Source organism: Capra hircus, chromosome 26, assembly GCF_001704415.2.
Source record: "Capra hircus breed San Clemente chromosome 26, ASM170441v1, whole genome shotgun sequence".
In the NCBI taxonomy this organism is placed as follows: domain Eukaryota; kingdom Metazoa; phylum Chordata; class Mammalia; order Artiodactyla; family Bovidae; genus Capra; species Capra hircus.
Genome location: NC_030833.1, coordinates 40,825,987 through 40,845,274, shown reverse-complemented (window position 1 = coordinate 40,845,274; position 19,288 = coordinate 40,825,987). Strand labels below are relative to the sequence as shown.

At 42.2% G+C, this 19,288-nt stretch overlaps 1 protein-coding gene across 1 annotated transcript in view; it reads right to left on the bottom strand.

Moving 5' to 3' along the window:
• ANKRD22 (ankyrin repeat domain 22) overlaps positions 1-19,288 on the bottom strand; it is a 30,044-nt gene that overhangs the window by 6,012 nt on the left and 4,744 nt on the right. Inside the window, exons 2-3 of the mRNA XM_005698188.3 lie at positions 4,158-4,349; positions 2,071-2,178 (exon numbers count right to left, since the gene is read on the bottom strand). Of these exons, the coding sequence (XP_005698245.1) occupies positions 2,071-2,178; positions 4,158-4,349 (300 nt within the window). The remainder of the gene's footprint in view (positions 1-2,070; positions 2,179-4,157; positions 4,350-19,288) is intronic.

Genomic DNA, 19,288 nt, shown 5'->3' with positions numbered 1-19,288 from the left:
AGCTTCAGCACCAAAGAACACCCAGGACTGATCTCCTTTAGGATGGACTGGTTGGATCTCCTTGCAGTCCAAGGGACTCTCAAGGGTCTTGTCCAACACCACAGTTCAAAAGCATCAATTCTTCAGTGCTCAGCTTTCTTCACAATCCAACTCTCACATCCATACATGACCACTGGAAAAACCATAGCCTTGACTAGACGGACCTTAGTCGGCAAAGTAATATCTCTGCTTTTCAATATGCATCAGAGGGCAGACACACTGAAACCACAATCACAGAAAACTAGCCAATCTGATCACATGGACCACAAGCTTGTCTATCTCAATGAAACTAAGCCATGCCATGTGGGCCACCCAAGACGGGAGGGTCATGGTGGAGAGATCCGAGAGAATGTGGTCCACTGGAGAAGGGAATGGCAAACCACTTCAGTTTTCTTGCGTTGAGAACCCCATGAATAGTATGAAAAGGCAAAATGATAGGACACTGAAAAAGGAACTCCTTGGGTCGGTAGGTGCCCAATATGCTACTGGAGATCAGTGGAGAAATAACTCCAGAAAGAATGAAGGGATGGAGCCAGAGCAAAAACAATACCCAGTTGTGCATGTGACTGGTGATAGAAGCAAGGTCCGATGCTGTAAAGAGCAATATTGTATAGGAACCTGGAATGTCAGGTCCATGAATCAAGGCAAATTGGAAGTGGTCAAACAGGAGATGGCAAGAGTGAACATCAACATTCTAGGAATCAGCGAACTAAAATGGACTGGAATGGGTGAATTTAACTCAGATGACCATTATATCTACAACTTCAGGCCCCATGAATTAATATAATACATGTACAATCAGAGCTGACTTATTCGCTGTAATTCATCTTTTTTGCCCAGGCTCCAGCTTTAAACATTGCACTGTTTTAGAGTGCAAGTTTGTGTGTCAACAAATTCTGAAACAGCCTGACCAATCATAATTGAGACTTTTTCTTCATAATCTCTAAAAAGGCTTGGAAGTGAATGGCAGATTCTGCCCCCCACACACACACCAAAACTACAAATATTTGAATGCTGTAGACTAAATATACATTTTTAAGAACTTTTTGAGTATAAACAGATTATATGTTTGTCAGTGAATTATAGTTTTCCCGCTCTCTCATAAATCCAAGTATCAGAATCAATGTTACCATATTTAATTATAGTTCTTCAACATTTATAACATTTAATTACTCAAGGAGATAATCACATTGCCTACTGGCAGAGTTTGTTCTGGAGCTTATGTTGACAAGAATAACTAACAGCCATAGTCTATTAGCAAGAAGGGAAGGGAGTTGGTCACTTAACTGAAATGAATTGCATATATGTTGAGTCATCTCTCAAATGTGGAACTTGCCAAAAGAGGAACCAGATGGGAAAAAGTGAATGAGTTAGTGCAAATCTGCCATTCTATTTGGGAAAAACTCAAGCTTCATTCCCTACTCATAATAGGACTGTATTCATATACCAACTGCATCTTTCTTTATGCAAGCAGATTATTGCACTCCAAAGCTTCCTTCAGGAATGAATAAATCTACCACGGGCAAAGGTGGGCTTCAAATTCTCTGTAAAGATCTCTTATGTTTGTCAGCTTCTGATGCAAATCCCCTGGGATCTGTTTTTTAATTCACACCAGGGTGAGTCCTAAAAGTCAGAAACTCAGAAAGATATGTACAGACTTACACTCTCCTTACCAAAAAAAAAAAAAAAACAAAAAAACGAGTGAGAGAGAGAGAAAATAAACAGTAGGAAGGGGATTTTTTAGTATTTAGAATTTTTTGCTTTTCCTTCAGAAGATTCGTAATCAAAATTAATTTATTTTTCCAAACAAACATTGTATAGATTATTTTATCATTGATTGATTGACCTGGGTTCCTTTCTTCTTGCTTTACTTCAGTCATAGCATTGCATATATGTTGGTAATGCCATTTATAGAATACAGACCAAGAGCTTATTTTTGTTACCATTTATTTACATCTCACCAGTGTAGCAAAACTTAATGACTCATGTTGACGAACTCTTACTCACTTATCTCATGAGTATTGTACTCACCATGAGGAAATACCCAATAAGCAGGACAGGCATTAAGAGGATAATGAGTAGATAATCAAAGAAGGTAAATCTTTTCTTCACGGCGTAATGCAAGCAGGTTCTCTGTTTCTAAAAAATTCATAAAATGACTCTTTATTAATAAAACACTTTTTCAAAATTCAGATATTTAAATTACAATATCAAAAAATTTAGTCTGTGATGTTTATTTTTGTGGTACTCATGGCACCCTTTTCTGAAGAGTACATCTAACAAATAAACCCCGTTTGCCATTGACGAGAATATTGAACACAGTTAAGTCTAAAGGAAAAGTTGGGCCACAGAAGAAGACAGTAAATAAAATGTACATTTTACAAATTATCAGAAGATGGATTATCACACTCTGTTTGGGGGGAAAATGCATTGAGATATAAACAAAGGACTGAATTTAGTATGAAAATCTATAGTTAGTCCTTAATCTGGGCTTTCCTGGTGGCTCAGCAATAAAGAAATCACCTGCAATGCGGGAGGTGAAGGTTTGAGACTTGGGTTTGATCCCTGAGTCGGCAAGATTCCCTGAATGAGGGCATGGCAACCCACTCTAGCATTCTTGTCTGGAGAATCCCCAAGGACAGAGAAGCCTGGCAGGCCACAGTCCATGGGATCACAAGAGTCAGACATGACTTAGCAACCAAGCTACCACCACCACCCCTCCTTAATCATCAATGGTACACACCAGAGCGTTTTGTTTGTTTGTTTTTAAGGACTCCAGTTAGGAGTCCTTACTCCTAACTCCTAGGTTAGGAGAACTTCCTGAAGGCAGTTCATAGACCTAAGAAATGAGAAAGCACCAGTTCAAATTATTAATGTATAAGAATCAATAATAGGGGAAAATGTAACAGATTAAACCTTTAAAAAACATTAAAAATATTTTTTAAATTGCAAACCAAATACCACTTCTCATAAAATCTCTACTTAAGTAGCCACTGAAGTCCTTTCCATGACCTCCATGAGCAGGCTGGCTCAGGTTCTCTGCCAAACAGAGCTAAGCTGCCTCCTCAGCCCGTCCTGGTGTTGACAAACATCTGCCTCTCTCAGCTTCCTAAACACCAAGTCTCCTAAGAGGGCATGAACCCAGACACATCTGTCTTGGCCACCCGCTCTCACCACAAGGCCACCTACCTGGTTCCTCAGCTGGGTGCTGGGGCAATCATGTCGCACTCCACTAAACTGCCTATCTGTTAGATTCAGCCCAGCCGTGACTTGCTTTTAAGCCCCACAACACAAGAAATAGGAAGCACAAACAAGAAAGTCCAGCAGTGATCCATTTCCTGATAATAAATTATTACTCCAAATGTGGACTTTGAAGTGACTTGGAAGGGGCCGGTGGGGCCTTATGGGCTATTTTCCGTCATTGAATGTACTTGAGTGGGTACTGGGCATCCACAATTATTACAAAGAGTGACTTTTTATGTTTACTCAGTGTCCTTTAAATGTCGGCTTTTCTGTGATGCCAGAACTGGACATTCCCATCGGGTTCTGAAAGGATGTTCACAGCATCTCCTGTCTGGTTTCAAGTAGCCTCATATTTGTTCTTTGCAAATTTCTTACTGAAGTTCTTTTAGTCCATAAGCAAATTATAGAATCTTCCAGAGATCAGAACATTGACATAGTAGACAAAAGTCTAACTAATGAAATAGCAGCACCAGGTCAATACTTGTTTTCCAGGAACTCTTGCCAACTACTTTTGTAATAGTGAGGAAGATGAGCAGAGAAAGAAGAAGGGCAAAGAGAAGCCTGGGGAAGAGGAGAAGGAGGAAAAGAAAGGAAGACGCTCTTGGCAGACAAATGAGTGAACCATTCCTGTTTTGTTTTGCTTTTTCATAAATGCAAGGACATAATTGCCACAAAACCCACAAAATATGCCTGCTCATGGAACTATGCTTGATTTTGCTTTTTAGCCTGATAACATGGCCTCAGTAAGTGTCAGTCTCTCTAAAGTAAGGCCAAAAAAATTTTTGTTGATATTAAGAGCTGCAAACAACAAGCAAATGACGTCCACTGCTTCCACTGGGCCAAGGGGAAAGGCATTACTGTAGTCACAGCCTCACCTGGTTTTTGAGATTCACATCAGCATTTCTTCTCAGAAGGAAGGAAACAATTCTCATGTGCCCCCGCCTGCAAGCGCAGATCAAGGGGGTGTCTCCATTAAAGCTGTCTTGGATGTTGATATAGTTGCCGTCTTCCCTCACCCACCGCCACACTTGACCCAGGTCATTCTGATAGGCCGCCTGGCAGATGGGCTGAGGAGAGGAAAACAAAAGCAGGTTTTGAAATACAGGAATAATTAAACTACAGAAAAAAAAATCACCTGATACCTTGAAATTCAGTGTTTTGGAACAGTTGTCCTCTGCTTTGTAGATGAGATCTTGAGTCTCCATTATGCCTACTTTTAAGTCTGGGACAAGCGTAAGTACACAAGGAACCTGTTATTGCTTGGCACGCAGGCATGTTCATCCAAGACCAGCGAGTGAAAGAATGGATACAATATTACCAACTCAGTAAGGAAATCATGTGTTGGGTTCATGGATTAATGTCTGTCAGGAAAGCAGGATTTTACTTAAAATGGAACTGGCCTATGGAAGGAGTTCAGGGCAGCAGCAAGTAATGGGTTAAGGACATATGACCACCTGCTCCCTTCCCGCACATCCCACCAAGAAGCTCTGCACAGTGGGAAAGACCTATTTCAGACAAATAATATACAAATAATGAATTATGTATTTAGTTGCAATTAGATGCTGTTTATTTTATGAAAGCATTATAAGGAACTTTGCAAAACACAATGGGAGGTTCTGAGCCTACCTAATCTTGCCTAATTTTCCCTCTTTGCTCTCCCTCTGAACTTCTCTCTTTTTTTCAGTTTGTTGATGTTTAGTCACTAAGTCATGCCAGACTCTTTTGCAACCCCATGGACTGTAACCTGCCAAGCTCCTCTGTCCATGAGATTTCCCAGGCAAGAATACTGGGGTGGATTGCTATTTCCTTCACCAGAGGGTCTTCCCAGGGATCAAACCCACATCTCCTACACTGACAGATGGATTCTTTATCACTGGGTCACCAGGGAACCCCATGTTTAATTTCCCCATCGGGGCCTCTACCTTTACTACCCCCTCTGCAAAATAAACAAGCTAAGCAAAACACTCTTCACCTCTCTCCTCACCTGGCTAACTTCTAGCTTATCCTTCATGCCATAAGTTATTTTCATCCAAGTCTTTCCTGACTGCAGCATTCCTTTACAGCAACTGGCATAATTATACCTCTTTTCTTATTTATAATTGTGTGTTCCACACCAGTGTGAATCAGGAGGTGTTGAGGCCACAGTGAGTGTGGGGAAGCACTGAAGCTCAGGCTAGAAATTCCACTTGAATAGAAACAACTTAATTCTATTCACCACCACAGCCCCAGAAAAGAGTGCTGAATTTGATCATTAATGACCATTCAGAGATCATGCAGTGTTGGGCGGCACTGGGCAAAGAGGAGAAAAACATTAAGTATTTTCAGATTGATTTTAATTAGACAGTATTAAAAAACACTAAAAATACCTAGCACATGAATCATACTTAGTTTATGGAAGCTATTATTATCACTTATGAGTTTCCCGGGTGACATTAGTGGTAAAGAACCCGCGTGTCACTGCAGGAGACATAAGAGACACAGGTTCGATCCCTGGGTCAAGAAGATCCCCTGGAGGAGGAAATGGCAACCCACTCCAGTATTCTTACCTGGAGAATCCCACAGACAGAGGAGCCTGGCGGACTGCAGTCCATGGAGTTGTGGAGAGTTGGACATAATTTAGTGACTAAAGCAAGTATTAATTAAATTAATCAGTAGTATCTGCCAAGAGGTAAAGAAATAGTGTCCAGAGAGGTTGCAAGAGAAGCCAGGAAAAGATATGGCCCAAATGCAAATGAGGCAAAGCTTTTCTTAATTATAAAATTAGATTGTTATGAATGTTCAAACTACCACACAATTGCACTCATCTCACACACTAGTAAAGTAATGCTTAAAATTCTCCAAGCCAAGCTTCAGCAATACGTGAACCGTGAAATTCCTGATGTTCAAGCTGGTTTTAGAAAAGGCAGAGGAACCAGAGATCAAATTGCCAACATCTGCTGGATCATGGAAAAAGCAAGAGAGTTCCAGAAAAAGAGCTTTCTGCTTTATTGACTATGACAAAGCCTTTGATTGTGTGGATCACAAGAAAGTGTGGAAAATTCTGAAAGAGATGGGGATACCAGACCACCTGACTTGCCTCTTGAGAAATCTGTATGCAGGTCAGGAAGCAACAGTTAGAACTGGACAGGGAACAATAGACTGGTTCCAAATAGGAAATGGAATATGTCAAGGCTGTATATTGTTACCCTGCTTATTTAACTTCTATGCAGAGTACATCATGAGAAACGCTGGGCTGAAGAAGCACAAGCTGGAATCAAGATTCCCGGGAGAAATGTCAGTAACCTCAGATGTGCAGATGCCACCAACCTTATGGCAGAAAGTGAAGAGGAACTAAAAAGCCTCTTGATGAAAGTGAAAGAGGAGAGTGAAAAAGTTGGCTTAAAGCTCAGCATTCAGAAAACGAAGATCATGGCCTCTGGTCCCATCACTTCGTGGGAAATAGCTGGGGAAACAGTGGAAACGGTGTCAGACTTTATCTTTTGGGGCTCCAAAATCACTGCAGATGGTGATTGCAGCCATGAAATTAAAAGACGCTTACTCCTTGGAAGGAAAGTTATGACCAACCTAGACAGCATATTCAAAAGCAGAGACATTACTTTGCCGACTCAGGTCCGTCTAGTCAAGGCTATGGTTTTTCCAGTGGTCATGTATGGATGTGAAGAGTTGGACTGTGAAGAAAGCTGAGCGCCAAAGAATTGATGCTTTTGAGCTGTGGTGTTGGAGAAGACTCTTGAGAGTCCCTTGGACTGCTAAGAGATCCAACCAGCCCATTCTGAAGGAGATCAGTCCTGGGTGTTCATTGGAAGGATGCTAAAGCTGAAACTCCAATACTTTGGCCACCTCATGGGAAGAGTTGACTCATTGGAAAAGACTCTGATGCTGGGAGGGATTGGGGCCAGGAGGAGAAGGGGACGACAGAGGATGAGATGGTTGGATGGCATCACCGACTCGATGGACATGAGTTTGCGTGAACTCCGGTAGCTGGTGATGGACAGGGAGGCCTGGCATGCTGCAATTCATGGGGTCACAAAGAGTCGGAGACAACTGAGCGACTGAAGTGAACTGAACTGAACTGAACTGACCGTAAAGAGCCTGCCCGCAATGCAGGAGGCGTGAGTTCCATCCCTGGATGCGGAAGATCTCCTGGAGAAGGAAATGGCAACACACTCCAGTATTCTTGCCTAGAAAAATCCCACGGACGGAGGAACCTGGCGGCTACATACAGTCAATAGGATCTCAAAGAATCGCACACGATTGAGCGACTACACCTTCACTCTCAACTTTTATTTGGACATCACACAATGATTTGTTGGATGACTTGTACAAGCAGATGAGAAAAGTCTATGTTGTTATACATGCTACCTCCACTAGGAGGCAGCTCGGAGTCATAAAAGCACTGACAACAGTCTGTAATTAGAAGGGAAAAACAGTCTGTCGTATTAGCTAGATAAAGCTGTTTGGAAAAACCCATTTCATTTTTTAAAAATTTAACCATATACCTGTGAAACTTTGCCTCTGATCACTACTACTCATTGGAAATGATGGTCTCCAAAACTTAAAAACAGGTGGCTCTAGAGTTAAATTTTCTGTTAAAAAGTAAAGTGTCTTCCTGGCTTGGTTAGACATCCTATACGAATTGTTAATTTTTCTTTTTCTAAAATTTTTGTTGACTATATTTAAAAACGTGGAGTCTTTTATGTAGTAATCTGGCTTTCCAGATCAAACATTTTAAGAGCCCACAATTCACACAGGACACCACACAAAGCTCCCTCTGCTTGGGCTGCTCAAAATCTTCATTGAGAGTTAAATATGAGGAGGAAAGGAAAAGTGGACAGTTTTCCTGCAAGAGCTGCCAAGCCCTTGTGTGTTTTCTCAATCCCATTTGAGCGACATTACTTACAATATTAACCTGACCTTATTTTTCCATCATTCCTAGGCTTCTTATATCCTAGAAACACAGTTTCTGTATTTAGCAATATCTGCTTTAAAAAAAAAGTTTAAAAATTTCCAGAAGGAAGATAGAATTAAGAAAGTCAAATGCAGTTCTGATGAGATGGATGAAACTGGAGCCGATTATACAGAGTGAAGTAAGCCAGAAAGAAAAACACCAATACAGTATACTAACACATATATATGGAATCTAGAAAGATGGCAATGATGACCCTGTATGCAAGACAGCAAAAAAGACACAGATGTGTACAGCGGACTTTTGGACTCAGAGGGAGAGGGAGAGGGTGGGATGATTTGGGAGAATGGCATTGAAACATGTATACTATCATCTAAGAATCGAATCGCAAGTCTATGTCCGATGCAGGATACAGCATGCTTGGGGCTGGTGCACGGGGATGACCCAGAGGGATGTTATGGGGAGGGAGGTGGCAGGGGGGTTCATGTTTGGGAATGCATGTACACCCGTGGTGGATTCATGTCAATGTATGGCAAAACCAATACAGTATTGTAAAGTAAAATAAAGTAAAAATAAAAATTTTAAAAAAAAAGAAAGTCAAGTGCAAGAAAAGATTATTGGATCTGATCATTAATAACCATTCAGAGATCAAGTTCACCACAGTCCCTGGTGGCTCAGACGGTAAAGCGTCTCTCTACAATGCAGGAGACCCAGATTCGATCTTTTGGGTTGGGAAGATCCCCTGGAGAGGGAAATGGCCACTCCAGTACTATTGCCTGGAAATACCCATGAACAGAGAGGAGCCTGGTAGGCTACAGTCCATGGGGTCACAAAGAGTCAGACATGACTGAGTCACACACCAAACTTGCCACAAATTCCTCTCTGATCACACTCTGCGGAATTTCCCAGAAAAGAATACTGGAGTGGGTTGTAAGTTTGGTAGTGACAGCTACGAGGGAGCCAGTGGGTACCCAGAGGGGAGTAGCAGGGACCAGCCAAAGTTCTACCCCCCTTACAGACAAGACGGTGGTTTCAAGTGGTTATAAATACGAGCACTGGAAGCAAAGTTCCTAGGTTCTGATCTCAGCTCTGCCATTCAACAACTGTGCTATTTGGACAACTGAAACAATTTGTGTTCAGTTTGTTTCTTCATTTAATAATCACATCTTCTTTACTAGGTTACAAAAAGGATTAAGTGTGACTGTATAGATAAGCACATAGCTCAGATCTGACTCATAATAAACCCTCAATTAATATAAACTATACCCTTATAACTATTTTTTTTAAACATAAGAGCCAGTGAAGATGAGCAGAGATGGTTATCAGATAAATAATTACTGAAAGAGTAATGATGGGATAGGAAACAGAAGTCAAAGCACTAACCTTACTAAAGAGAATGACAATTTGGTGCTAAGGAAATTCGAACAGTTTGGTTCAAAGCAACAGAGAAAAGATAGTTAAGATATAGAGAACTTATATTAGCTGAATTTTTTGCCAGAAAATCTGAGGTTTGACCTTCATGCTTTATGCTAACATGTTTTTATCATAAATAAATATAGACATAGTTAATAAATACCAATTATGTTTAAATAGATGGATGGGTTAATGATGTAGGGGAGCAAAATTTGATACCCCAAAATATGTCTCTTTGGCATGAGGATTAATTTAGGCTGGTTATTTTTAAGAAACTGAAGACTCAGAAACTCTTTCTCTTTTACCTCCCACTTAGTTACCTGAAGAATTTAGATAAAAAGGCCTATTATGATTCTTTGCCATGTGTATGAAAGTCACTCAGCTGTATCTGACTCTTTGCAACACAATGGGCTGTACAGACCACGGAATTCTCCAGGTCAGAATACTGGAGTGGGTAGCCTTTCCCTTCTCCAGGGAATCTTCCCAACACAGAGACTGAACCCAGGTCTCCCACATTGCAGGCAGATTCTTTACCAGCTGAGCCACAAGGAAAGCCCAGGAATACTGGAGTGGGTAGCCTGTCCCTTCTCCAGGGCATCTTCCCAACCCAGGAATCAAACCGGGGTCTCCTGCAATGTAGGTGGATTCTTTACCAACTGATGTTAGGCGTTTCTGCAAAGAAGACATATAGAGGGTCAATAGGAACAAGAAAAGACGCTCAACATAACTAATTATTGTGCCTGCTAAGTTAATTCAGTCGTGTCCAGCTCTTTGCAACCTGCTGTCCATGGGATTCTCTAGGCAAGAATACTGGAGTGGGTTGCCATTCCCTACTCCAGGGGATCTTCCTGACCCAGGGATCGAACCCAAGTCTCCTGTGTCTCCTGCATTGCAAGCAGATTCTTTACTGCTGGAAAGCCCCATCACTGGGGAAGCCCCATCACTAATTATTGGAGGAGGGGTAAACTGGGGAATTGAAATTGACATATACACACTGCCATATATAAAATCGTGTTGGAGAAGGAAATGGCAACCCACTCCAGTGTTCTTGCCTAGAGAATACCAGGGACGGGGGAGCTGGTGGGCTGCTGTCTATGGGGTCACACAGAGTCAGACACGACTGAAGTGACTTAGCAGCATATATACAATAGATAACTAGAAAGCACCCACTGTATAGCGCAAGGAGCTCTACTCAATGCCCGGTGGAAATAGAATCTAATGCCATTTGCAGCAATATGGAGATCATCATACTAAGGGAAGTAAGTCAGAAAGAGAAAGCCAAGCACCATGTGCTATCACTTACATGTGGAATCTAAAATGCGGCACAAATGAACCTATCTATGAGATAGCAACAGACTCATAGACTATTGGTTGAGATCAGACTTGTGGTTGCCAGGGGGCTGAGGAGAGGGAGAGGGATGGACTGGGAGTTTGGGGCTGGTAGATAAGGCAGTGGCACCCCACTCCAGTACTCTTGCCTGGAGAATCCCATGGATGGAGGCGCCTGGTGGCCTACACAGTCCATGGGGTCTCTAAGAGTCGGACACGATTGAGCGACTTCACTTTCACTTTTCTCTTTCATGCCCTGGAGAAGGAAATGGCAACCCACTCCAGTGTTCTTGCCTGGAGAATCCCAGGGACGGGGGAGCCTGGTGGGCTGCCGTCTACGAGGTCGCGCAGAGTCGGACACGACTGAAGTGACTTAGCAGCAGCAGCAGATGTAAACTATTACATTTAGAATGGATAAACTGTATCCAGTCTCCTGGGATAAACCGTAATCGAAAAGATATTTAAAAATAAGAATGTATGTATATGCAAAACTGAATCACTTTTCTATATAGCAGAGATTGGCACAGCATTCTAAATCAACTATAATTAAAAAAAAAAAAAGGCCCGTTCCAGAATAGAGCTATCACCAGAGGTCTCTGTAAGGAATATGGGGAAAACTCAGCAAAGCCTAAAGATCAGAGTCCACTTTGTGTCCCACTGTTTATGCAGGCCCAGCAAACACCCATCTACCAAATATCTGCTTTTTCATCTTTTTAAAGAAAAACGTTCATTCTTGTTTTTCTGGCTGCACCAGGTCTTAGTTGTGGCATGAGGATCTAGTTCCACAAGCAGGGATCAAATCTGAGCCCCCTGCATTGGGAGCAAGGAGTTTTAGCCACCTGCCCACCAGGGAAGTTCTGTGCTTTTTCACCTTTACGTGAATTGCCTTCTTCCCCTTTGAAGTCTCAAATCACTACCCCAACATCCTCTTCATATTTAGCTGAAGATGGTATTTAACGTGAGGGTTTCAGCCGTTTGGGCGAGCTCCTCAGTTTTCCTGGGTCTCTCCCATGTAAACATGTTATCAAACGTTCGATTGATTTTCTTCTGTGTATCTTCCTCATGCCCATCTAATTCGCAGATCAGCCAGAAGAAGAGGAAGTGTACGTGTCTGGCCTTAAAAATAGTCAAGAGCTGGGTGCTGGAAGACCACCTCTGCCCACTGTGTATCTCACCTTTTCAGGCTTCCCTGGTGGTTTAGAGGGTGAAGAATCTACCTGCCAATACAGGAGACCCAGATTCAAGCCCTGGGTTGGGAAGATCCCTTGGAGAGTGCAATGGCAAGCCCATTCCAGTATTCTTGCCTGGAGAATTCCATGGACAGAGGAGCCTGGTGGGTTACAGTCCGCAGGTTTGCATTTCTGGTAACATGGAAGAATCTGAGCTGCCTGCACCATTAGAGACTCTCTGAAAGCAAAGTTTCTCCCACCACTGCCGTCCTCAGTATTGCTTCCCTTTAAGTGCAGAGGATCTTCCTGAACTGTCGGTCTAAAGAAAGATGATGCGGAACTCTGCCTTGATAAGTTGCTTGTTAACCATCTCCATGCTGAAGATCCACTCATTTAAAATGTTCCCGGGGGCTTCCCTGGTGGTCCAGCGGTTAAGAGTCTGCACTCCCAATGCAGGGAGCACACAGGTTTGATCCCTGGCTGGGGAACTAAGATCCTGCATGCTACATGGCATGGCAAAAAAAGGTCTGTGGGGGGGGAACTAAAATGTTCCCTAACAACTTCTGAGGAGGATGAGTGGCTTTTGATGCAACATAGTTCAGGTAAAGAGCCTTGTATATTAACGAAATGTCTTCCCAGAAAAATCCAGAAAGCATTTTCCTCCTCTTCAATTCAGGAAATCTCAAGGAACAATAATGAAGGTTTAATTTTATTTGTACAATAAATCTCAAGCCTTTCCTTCTGATGACTTCTTTCTTCACATACTGTGACTTAAATTTCCCAGTAAATTCTTTCTTTCAGACAAATTTTTTAAAAGGCACAAGGTGTTTTTTTTGTTGTTGCTGTTTTTGTCTTTAGGTTCACTATCCTTTATGTTACGTGAAAGATAGTCTCAGCAGTGGTTGGGTTATCAGAGTAGTAGCAGTGAAGGGGAAATCAAGGCAAGGCACACATTTATCTATTTTCTATTCTTTCTCCAACAAATATCCTCTTGAGAATGTGATGATATCTTCACTGCCAGAAAGCTAAAGAAGCATCATTACCACACTTGAGACTGAGAAGCCCTGCGGTCAGTGATGGGGACCAGGAGAAGGCAAAGGCTTGCTTGAGGAGAAAGGGCAGAGGAAGCATGGGTTCTAACTGCTAGATTTCGCACATCAGAAGCCCTGTATCTCCCCACCAGCTCAGACCTCCAAAGAAGTAAGTGCAGAGCTTTGAGGAGGAAGTAGTGTTGAGGCAGGAGATAGATGGGCCCCAGTCTGAACAGCTGGAGTTTCTTCCCTGTGGATAGATATCCAAAATAGCTGGAGCAAGAGAGGAGCTGAGCCCTACCCAGGTCAGAGATAAAAGATCACATATTCCTCATTCTCGAAGGCAAGGAGACCTTCCAGGTGACGCATGTGCAGGAAGACTCCTTGAAGGTCAGAAAGGGAGGCAGCATCACCTCATAGCAAGTGATGTCAACTTCCCGGGGGCCTCCTCGCTAAAATGCATCTTGGCTAAGAGACGCGTATGCACACTTAGGAGGATCCTGGCATGCACCAAATATATCAGAACCAAGCAAAGCAAGGTGAATGGCCAAAGGAAGCCCAGAAGAAATGCCCCATAAAAGTAATTCAAACTACCAGGGGGACAGCACTCTCTCTCTCTGAGCCTGCCTGTCTGTCTTTCCATATGGACTCTTTTTCCTGCTAATAGACACTTTACTTGCTTCACAACTGTCCATCTCTACGTGGAAATTCATTTCCACACAGCTGCGGGGCCAGGATCTTGTCATCGATCACTGGTCCCTGGTGGTCTGGTGGCCAGGATTTGACACTCTCGCTGCCCGACATCAGTCTCTGCCAGGAGCTAGAACTCTGCTTCAAGCTGCTACAGGTCGAGACCAACAGAGATTAGCGTCACACTTCCTGCTTCCTGTACGCCGGGACTTGCTGCCAAACCATGACGGCCCAAGGGTGGGGAGGACCATGTTAAACTGACATTATTTAGAATCACTGGAGCAGTGATGACAAAAAGCAAATCAATCCTGAGTCAGATTCATTAATCTTTAAATTCCAGGCTTCCCTGGTGGCAGAGTGGTGACGAATCTGCCTGACAATGCAGGAGATACAAGAGATGTGGGTTCATTCCCCAGGTCAGAAAGATCCCTTGGAAAAGAAAATGGCAACCCACTCCAGTATTCTTGCCTGGAAAATCCTATGGATAGAGAAGTCTGATGGGCTACAGTCCACGGGGTCACAAAGGGTCAGACACAACCTGAGCACAAGAAAGCACAAATTCTGAATAGACAATAAAACTTCTTCTTGCCTGTATCTGGATGGACTGTTCTCACCAGCATGCCTTGCATACACTGCTCAGCTAGTCCAATTGGCCCAACCTCCCATGCTTCAGATTCCCCACACATGCATCCTCTGTCCAGGACACTATCTCCAAGAGTAGATTCTAAGCTTGATTCATGTTCCCCAGAGTTCAGCTCGAATGTCACTATCTCAGAGAAGCCTTTCAGGACAAATCTAATTCCATACATACACCCCTCTTAGATACTCTTTCTTTATCCTGTTGCTTCCTTGCTTCCTCTTTTCACTATAATTCTCTTTCATATAATTCTTTTTTTTTCAATTTGTATATTCATTTCACACTGGTAGCTCCAAGAGCTCCAGATCCACTTTTATTTTATTTTTTATCACTATGTACCAGGAACTAGCACGTGCCTGGAATGTAGTATGTGATCAATATTGTTGATTAAACAAACAGGTGACTGATGCATGAATAAATATTTATTAGCACTTAGTTCTAGTTTCTGCTCATGCATTGAAGTTATCATTTCCTCTTTGAAAAGTGATTTAGTACCTTATTATCATTTGTAAAATACTTAAAATATACAAGGAAGGAGTCAAGACATCAGCCGGGTGCTCTTTGGTGCTCTTTTTAAATACATAATGCCAAAATTTTGCAAAGGGAGCAATATACAAAGAAGATACAGCCTGCAAAATTAGAGGGAGAATTTTGTTTTTCAACTGCCTTTGCTTCTCCTTTTCCCTCATCTGGAATGATGCAGTGTTTCATGCTGAACTGGATCTCACCCAGCCCTCTTGTTTTATGTGTATCAAAACTGTGACCTGGAGAGGTTAAATGGTTTCCTGTAAGAGCCAAGAGTTTCTGGCACAATGGCGACTAAACTCCAGGTCTTCCGGATTTCCATTCCGATGGCCTTTCCACTCATTTCATCTCTCTCTCTCTCTCCACTGAGCTCTCCTCTTCAGGGGTACCAGCTCTCCCCAAAAAGCCCTGCTCAGCTGAAATTGCTTTATTTCACTGTTTATTTCAATATGATAAGCTTTTCTTTAAACCATATGCTCTTTTTCTACGGCATCATCTTCCTATCTGAAAAATAGATTCATTTCTAAAATATTAATACTAAGAGTGTGTGTGTGTGTGTGTGTCTATAAGCACCTCTGTTCACAGGTAATTTTAACATTTAACTTTCCTAAAGTTTGAAGGGCTACATCACTTATCATATGATTCTCTAGATATTCCGCTTAGGGCCTGCTTCCCCAGCTGACAAGTATAAGAGCTTAGAGAAGATTCTATAGGTCTCCTAAGCACGAAGTCTTGAGCGTTTTAAGTTTTTACACATATTTCTGCTTTCTAATTTTTGTTTGGCAACAATCCTTTCCAGTGCAACGCTTCTCTACAGCTGAGAGTAAGATGCACCTCACTGGCACCTGGATTTAGTACCCTATTCTTCTAACTAAGGGAAAGGGCCGTAGTGTGTCCTCGTGGGGAGCAGAGTGGTTAAGACCAGCTTCTTTATGGAGAGTGACATGCCTGTTTAGAGAGCTTTAAGGAAAGAGTTTAGCAGGTTCACCAGCAGGTAAGCAGAATTCCCCTGCACAGGTCTCTAGCCAGTAAGTATTCTTTGGTTGCATAACTCTGAGTAGGTTCCTGAAACTGTCTCTGCCTCATGTGTACATGCGTGCTAAGCCGCTTCAGTCATGTCCGACTCTACAACCGTGTAGACGGTAGCCCGCCAGGCTCCTCTGTCCATGGGATTCTCCAGGCGAGAATACTGGAGTGGGTTGCCATGCCCTCCTCCAGGGGATCTTCCCAACCCAGGGAAGGAACTTGAATCTCTTATGTGTCCTGCATTGGCAGGCACAGCCAGGCACATTATAAGTCCAAAGTGTATGTTTGTTATTATTGCAAATAGTGTGAACAGATATGTGTCATAAAGGTTTAAATTAATCAGCCTTGTTTAAAAGTCCAGCTTGTATAACTGGGAGTGATCACTCCACTTCTCTCACTGAGCTCTGAGCATATCCCCTACTGTAGCCATTAGGAATGACTCTGGGATGCCCCCTCATTCCCTCCTTCTATTTTTAAAAAAATTTATTGGAGTATAATTGATTCACAATGTTGTGTTAGTTTCTCCTTCTTTCTTAAAAATATATTAGAAACAACTTAAATGTCCATCAGTGAATCCATGGATAAAGAAAATGTGGTATATCTATATCTACTGTGGAATATTATTCAGCCGTAAAAAGGAGCAAGTTTCTTTTACCACTTGTAACAACATAGATGGAGGAGGAAATGGCAACCCACTCCAGTATGCTTGCCTGGAGAATCCCATGGACAGAGGTGTCTGGTGGGCTACAGCCCAGGCGTTGCAAAGAGTCAGACACGACTGAAGCAACTTAGCAGGGGCTCATAACAAAGATGGACCTTCAGGGTATTATACTAAGCGAAGTATGTCACACAGAAAAAGATAGATACCAGATGCTCTAACTTCTGTGCTGTGATTAGTTGCTCAGTCATGTCTGACTCTCCGCGGAATCAAATAACAACAATGAAAAACAACAAACAAGCACACACACAAAAATGCACACATGAATATTGAGAATAGATGGTGGTTGCCTGAGACAGAGGGAAGGAAGTGGAAGGCGGGGGAAATGGGTAAAGGAAGCCAAAAGGTGCAGACTCCTAGTTATAAAATGAGCAAGTCATTGGGATGCAATGTAAGCTTGGTGACTATAGTTAGTAACAGTACAGTTCTTGCTTGAAAGCGACTAGGGGAGTGGATCCTAAAACTTATCATCAGAAAAGTTTTTCTAGGAACTTCCCTGGTGATCCAGAGGTAAAGACTCAAAGCTTACAGTGCAGGGGTGTGGGTTCAAACCCTGATCAGGGAGCTAAGATTCCACTTGCCACATGGCCAAAAAAAAATTTTTTTTAATTCTAACTACACATGGTGATGGATGTTAACTGGACTTATTGTGGTGATCTTTTGCAATATATACAAATACTGAATCATAACTTTATACATCTGAACCTAATGTAATGTCAGTTATATCTCAATAAATATATATATGCTAGGTATTAATATAGATATTAATGTAAAATAGCATAACTATTAGCAATGCAAGACTCTAAAGAGTAGCAGAATATGCACCCCAATTTTCACCTCTTAATGTAACAGTTATTTTGAGGTAAAAGCAATTGAGAAAAAGTAGATATAAAGATTGTTCTCTGCCCTCCTATTTAACTAAAAGCAGGATATAAATTTGTGAAGGTATCGCCCTTCCTTCTCTACCAGAAAATACAATATTACCCTTGTCAGCCCAGAGGAGGCAACAAAGCAATCTACAGAAACTAGTTCTCATCTTCCATTAGCTATCTTATGTATTTGCCTTCCCTCAATTTTCTGCCTTAGGAACCCAAAGTTCTTTTCCTTCCATCTTGCCACTGATATACAAACTCGTTGTTCTTTTGTTAAGATGCTATGTGAGCCCAAGTTGTAAGCACCTCTTTGAGTTACCCAGAGTAGTAGCATTTGATAATTAGTTGCATGGAAATACCTTTTATCCCATCACTACATTATTGCCTGCCACATCAGTAAACAAAGGATGTCAAAGTCATCATAGGCTGCAGCTACCTCTGACCATCAAAGGTGACCTGGTGAGCCCTGAGGGAACTCCGGAAGTAAACAAAGAATAACCTGCCATCAGACTATGGCCACTACCTACAGTGAGCCCTGAGAACACTCAGGATGTGGAAACCAGGATATAGGCCCAGATAGCTGAGATGCGTATCAAAGAAATGATTTCAGTGAGCCCAGACTCTGGCGTCTTTCCATACACGGAAAAGCACTAAATTCTTTAACTTGAGATATCTAGCTTTCTTCGGTTAACAGTAATCTTTTGTTCCTACTCCCTGCCCTTGCTCGCAAAGCTCCTATATATCCTGGCTTCCCCTTCACCTCCTTGGAGCAGTTTTCTGAGGGTTACTTGAGATGTTGCATTCTGGGCTTGGTCCTCAGAGTGTCTGCTGAATAAAACATAACTCTCAACTTTTAGGCTGTGCATGTGTTTTTCAGTCAATACTGTTCACGATTCAATATTAATTATGAGCTTTGAATAATTACCTATGAGTTTCTGAGTAAGTTAAAGTCTTTTAGGGATGTGTGTAAGCCTCCCTAGAGAAGGGAATGGCAAGCCACTTCAGTTTTCTTGCCTTGAGAACTCCATCAACAGTAGGAAAAGGCAAAATGATAGGATACCAAACGAGGAACTCCCCAGGTCAGTAGGTGCCCAATATGCTACTGGAGATCAGTGGAGAAATAACTCCAGAAAGAATGAAGGGATGGAGCCAAAGCAAAAACAATACCCAGTTGTGGCTGTGACTGGTGATAGAAGCAAGATCCAATGCTGTAAAGAGCAATATTGCATAGGAACCTGGAATGTCAGGTCCATGAATCAAGGCAAATTGGAAGTGGTCAAACAAGAGATGGCAAGGGTGAACGTCGACATTCTAAGAATCAGCGAACTAAAATGGACTGGAAAGGGTGAATTTAACTCAGATGACCATTATATCTACTACTGCGGGCAGGAATCCCTCAGAAGAAATGGAGTAGCCATCATGGTCAATAAAAGAGTCCGAAATGAAGTACTTAGATGCAATCTCAAAAACGACAGAATGATCTCTGTTCATCTCCAAGGCAAACCATTCAATATCACAGTAACCCAAGTCTATGCCCCAACCAGTAACGCTGAAGAAACTGAAGTTGAACGGTTTTATGAAGACCTACAAGATCTTTTAGAACTAACACCCAAAAAAGATATCCTTTTCATTATAGGGGACTGGAATGCAAAAGTAGGCAGTCAAGAAACACCTGGAGTAACAGGCAAAT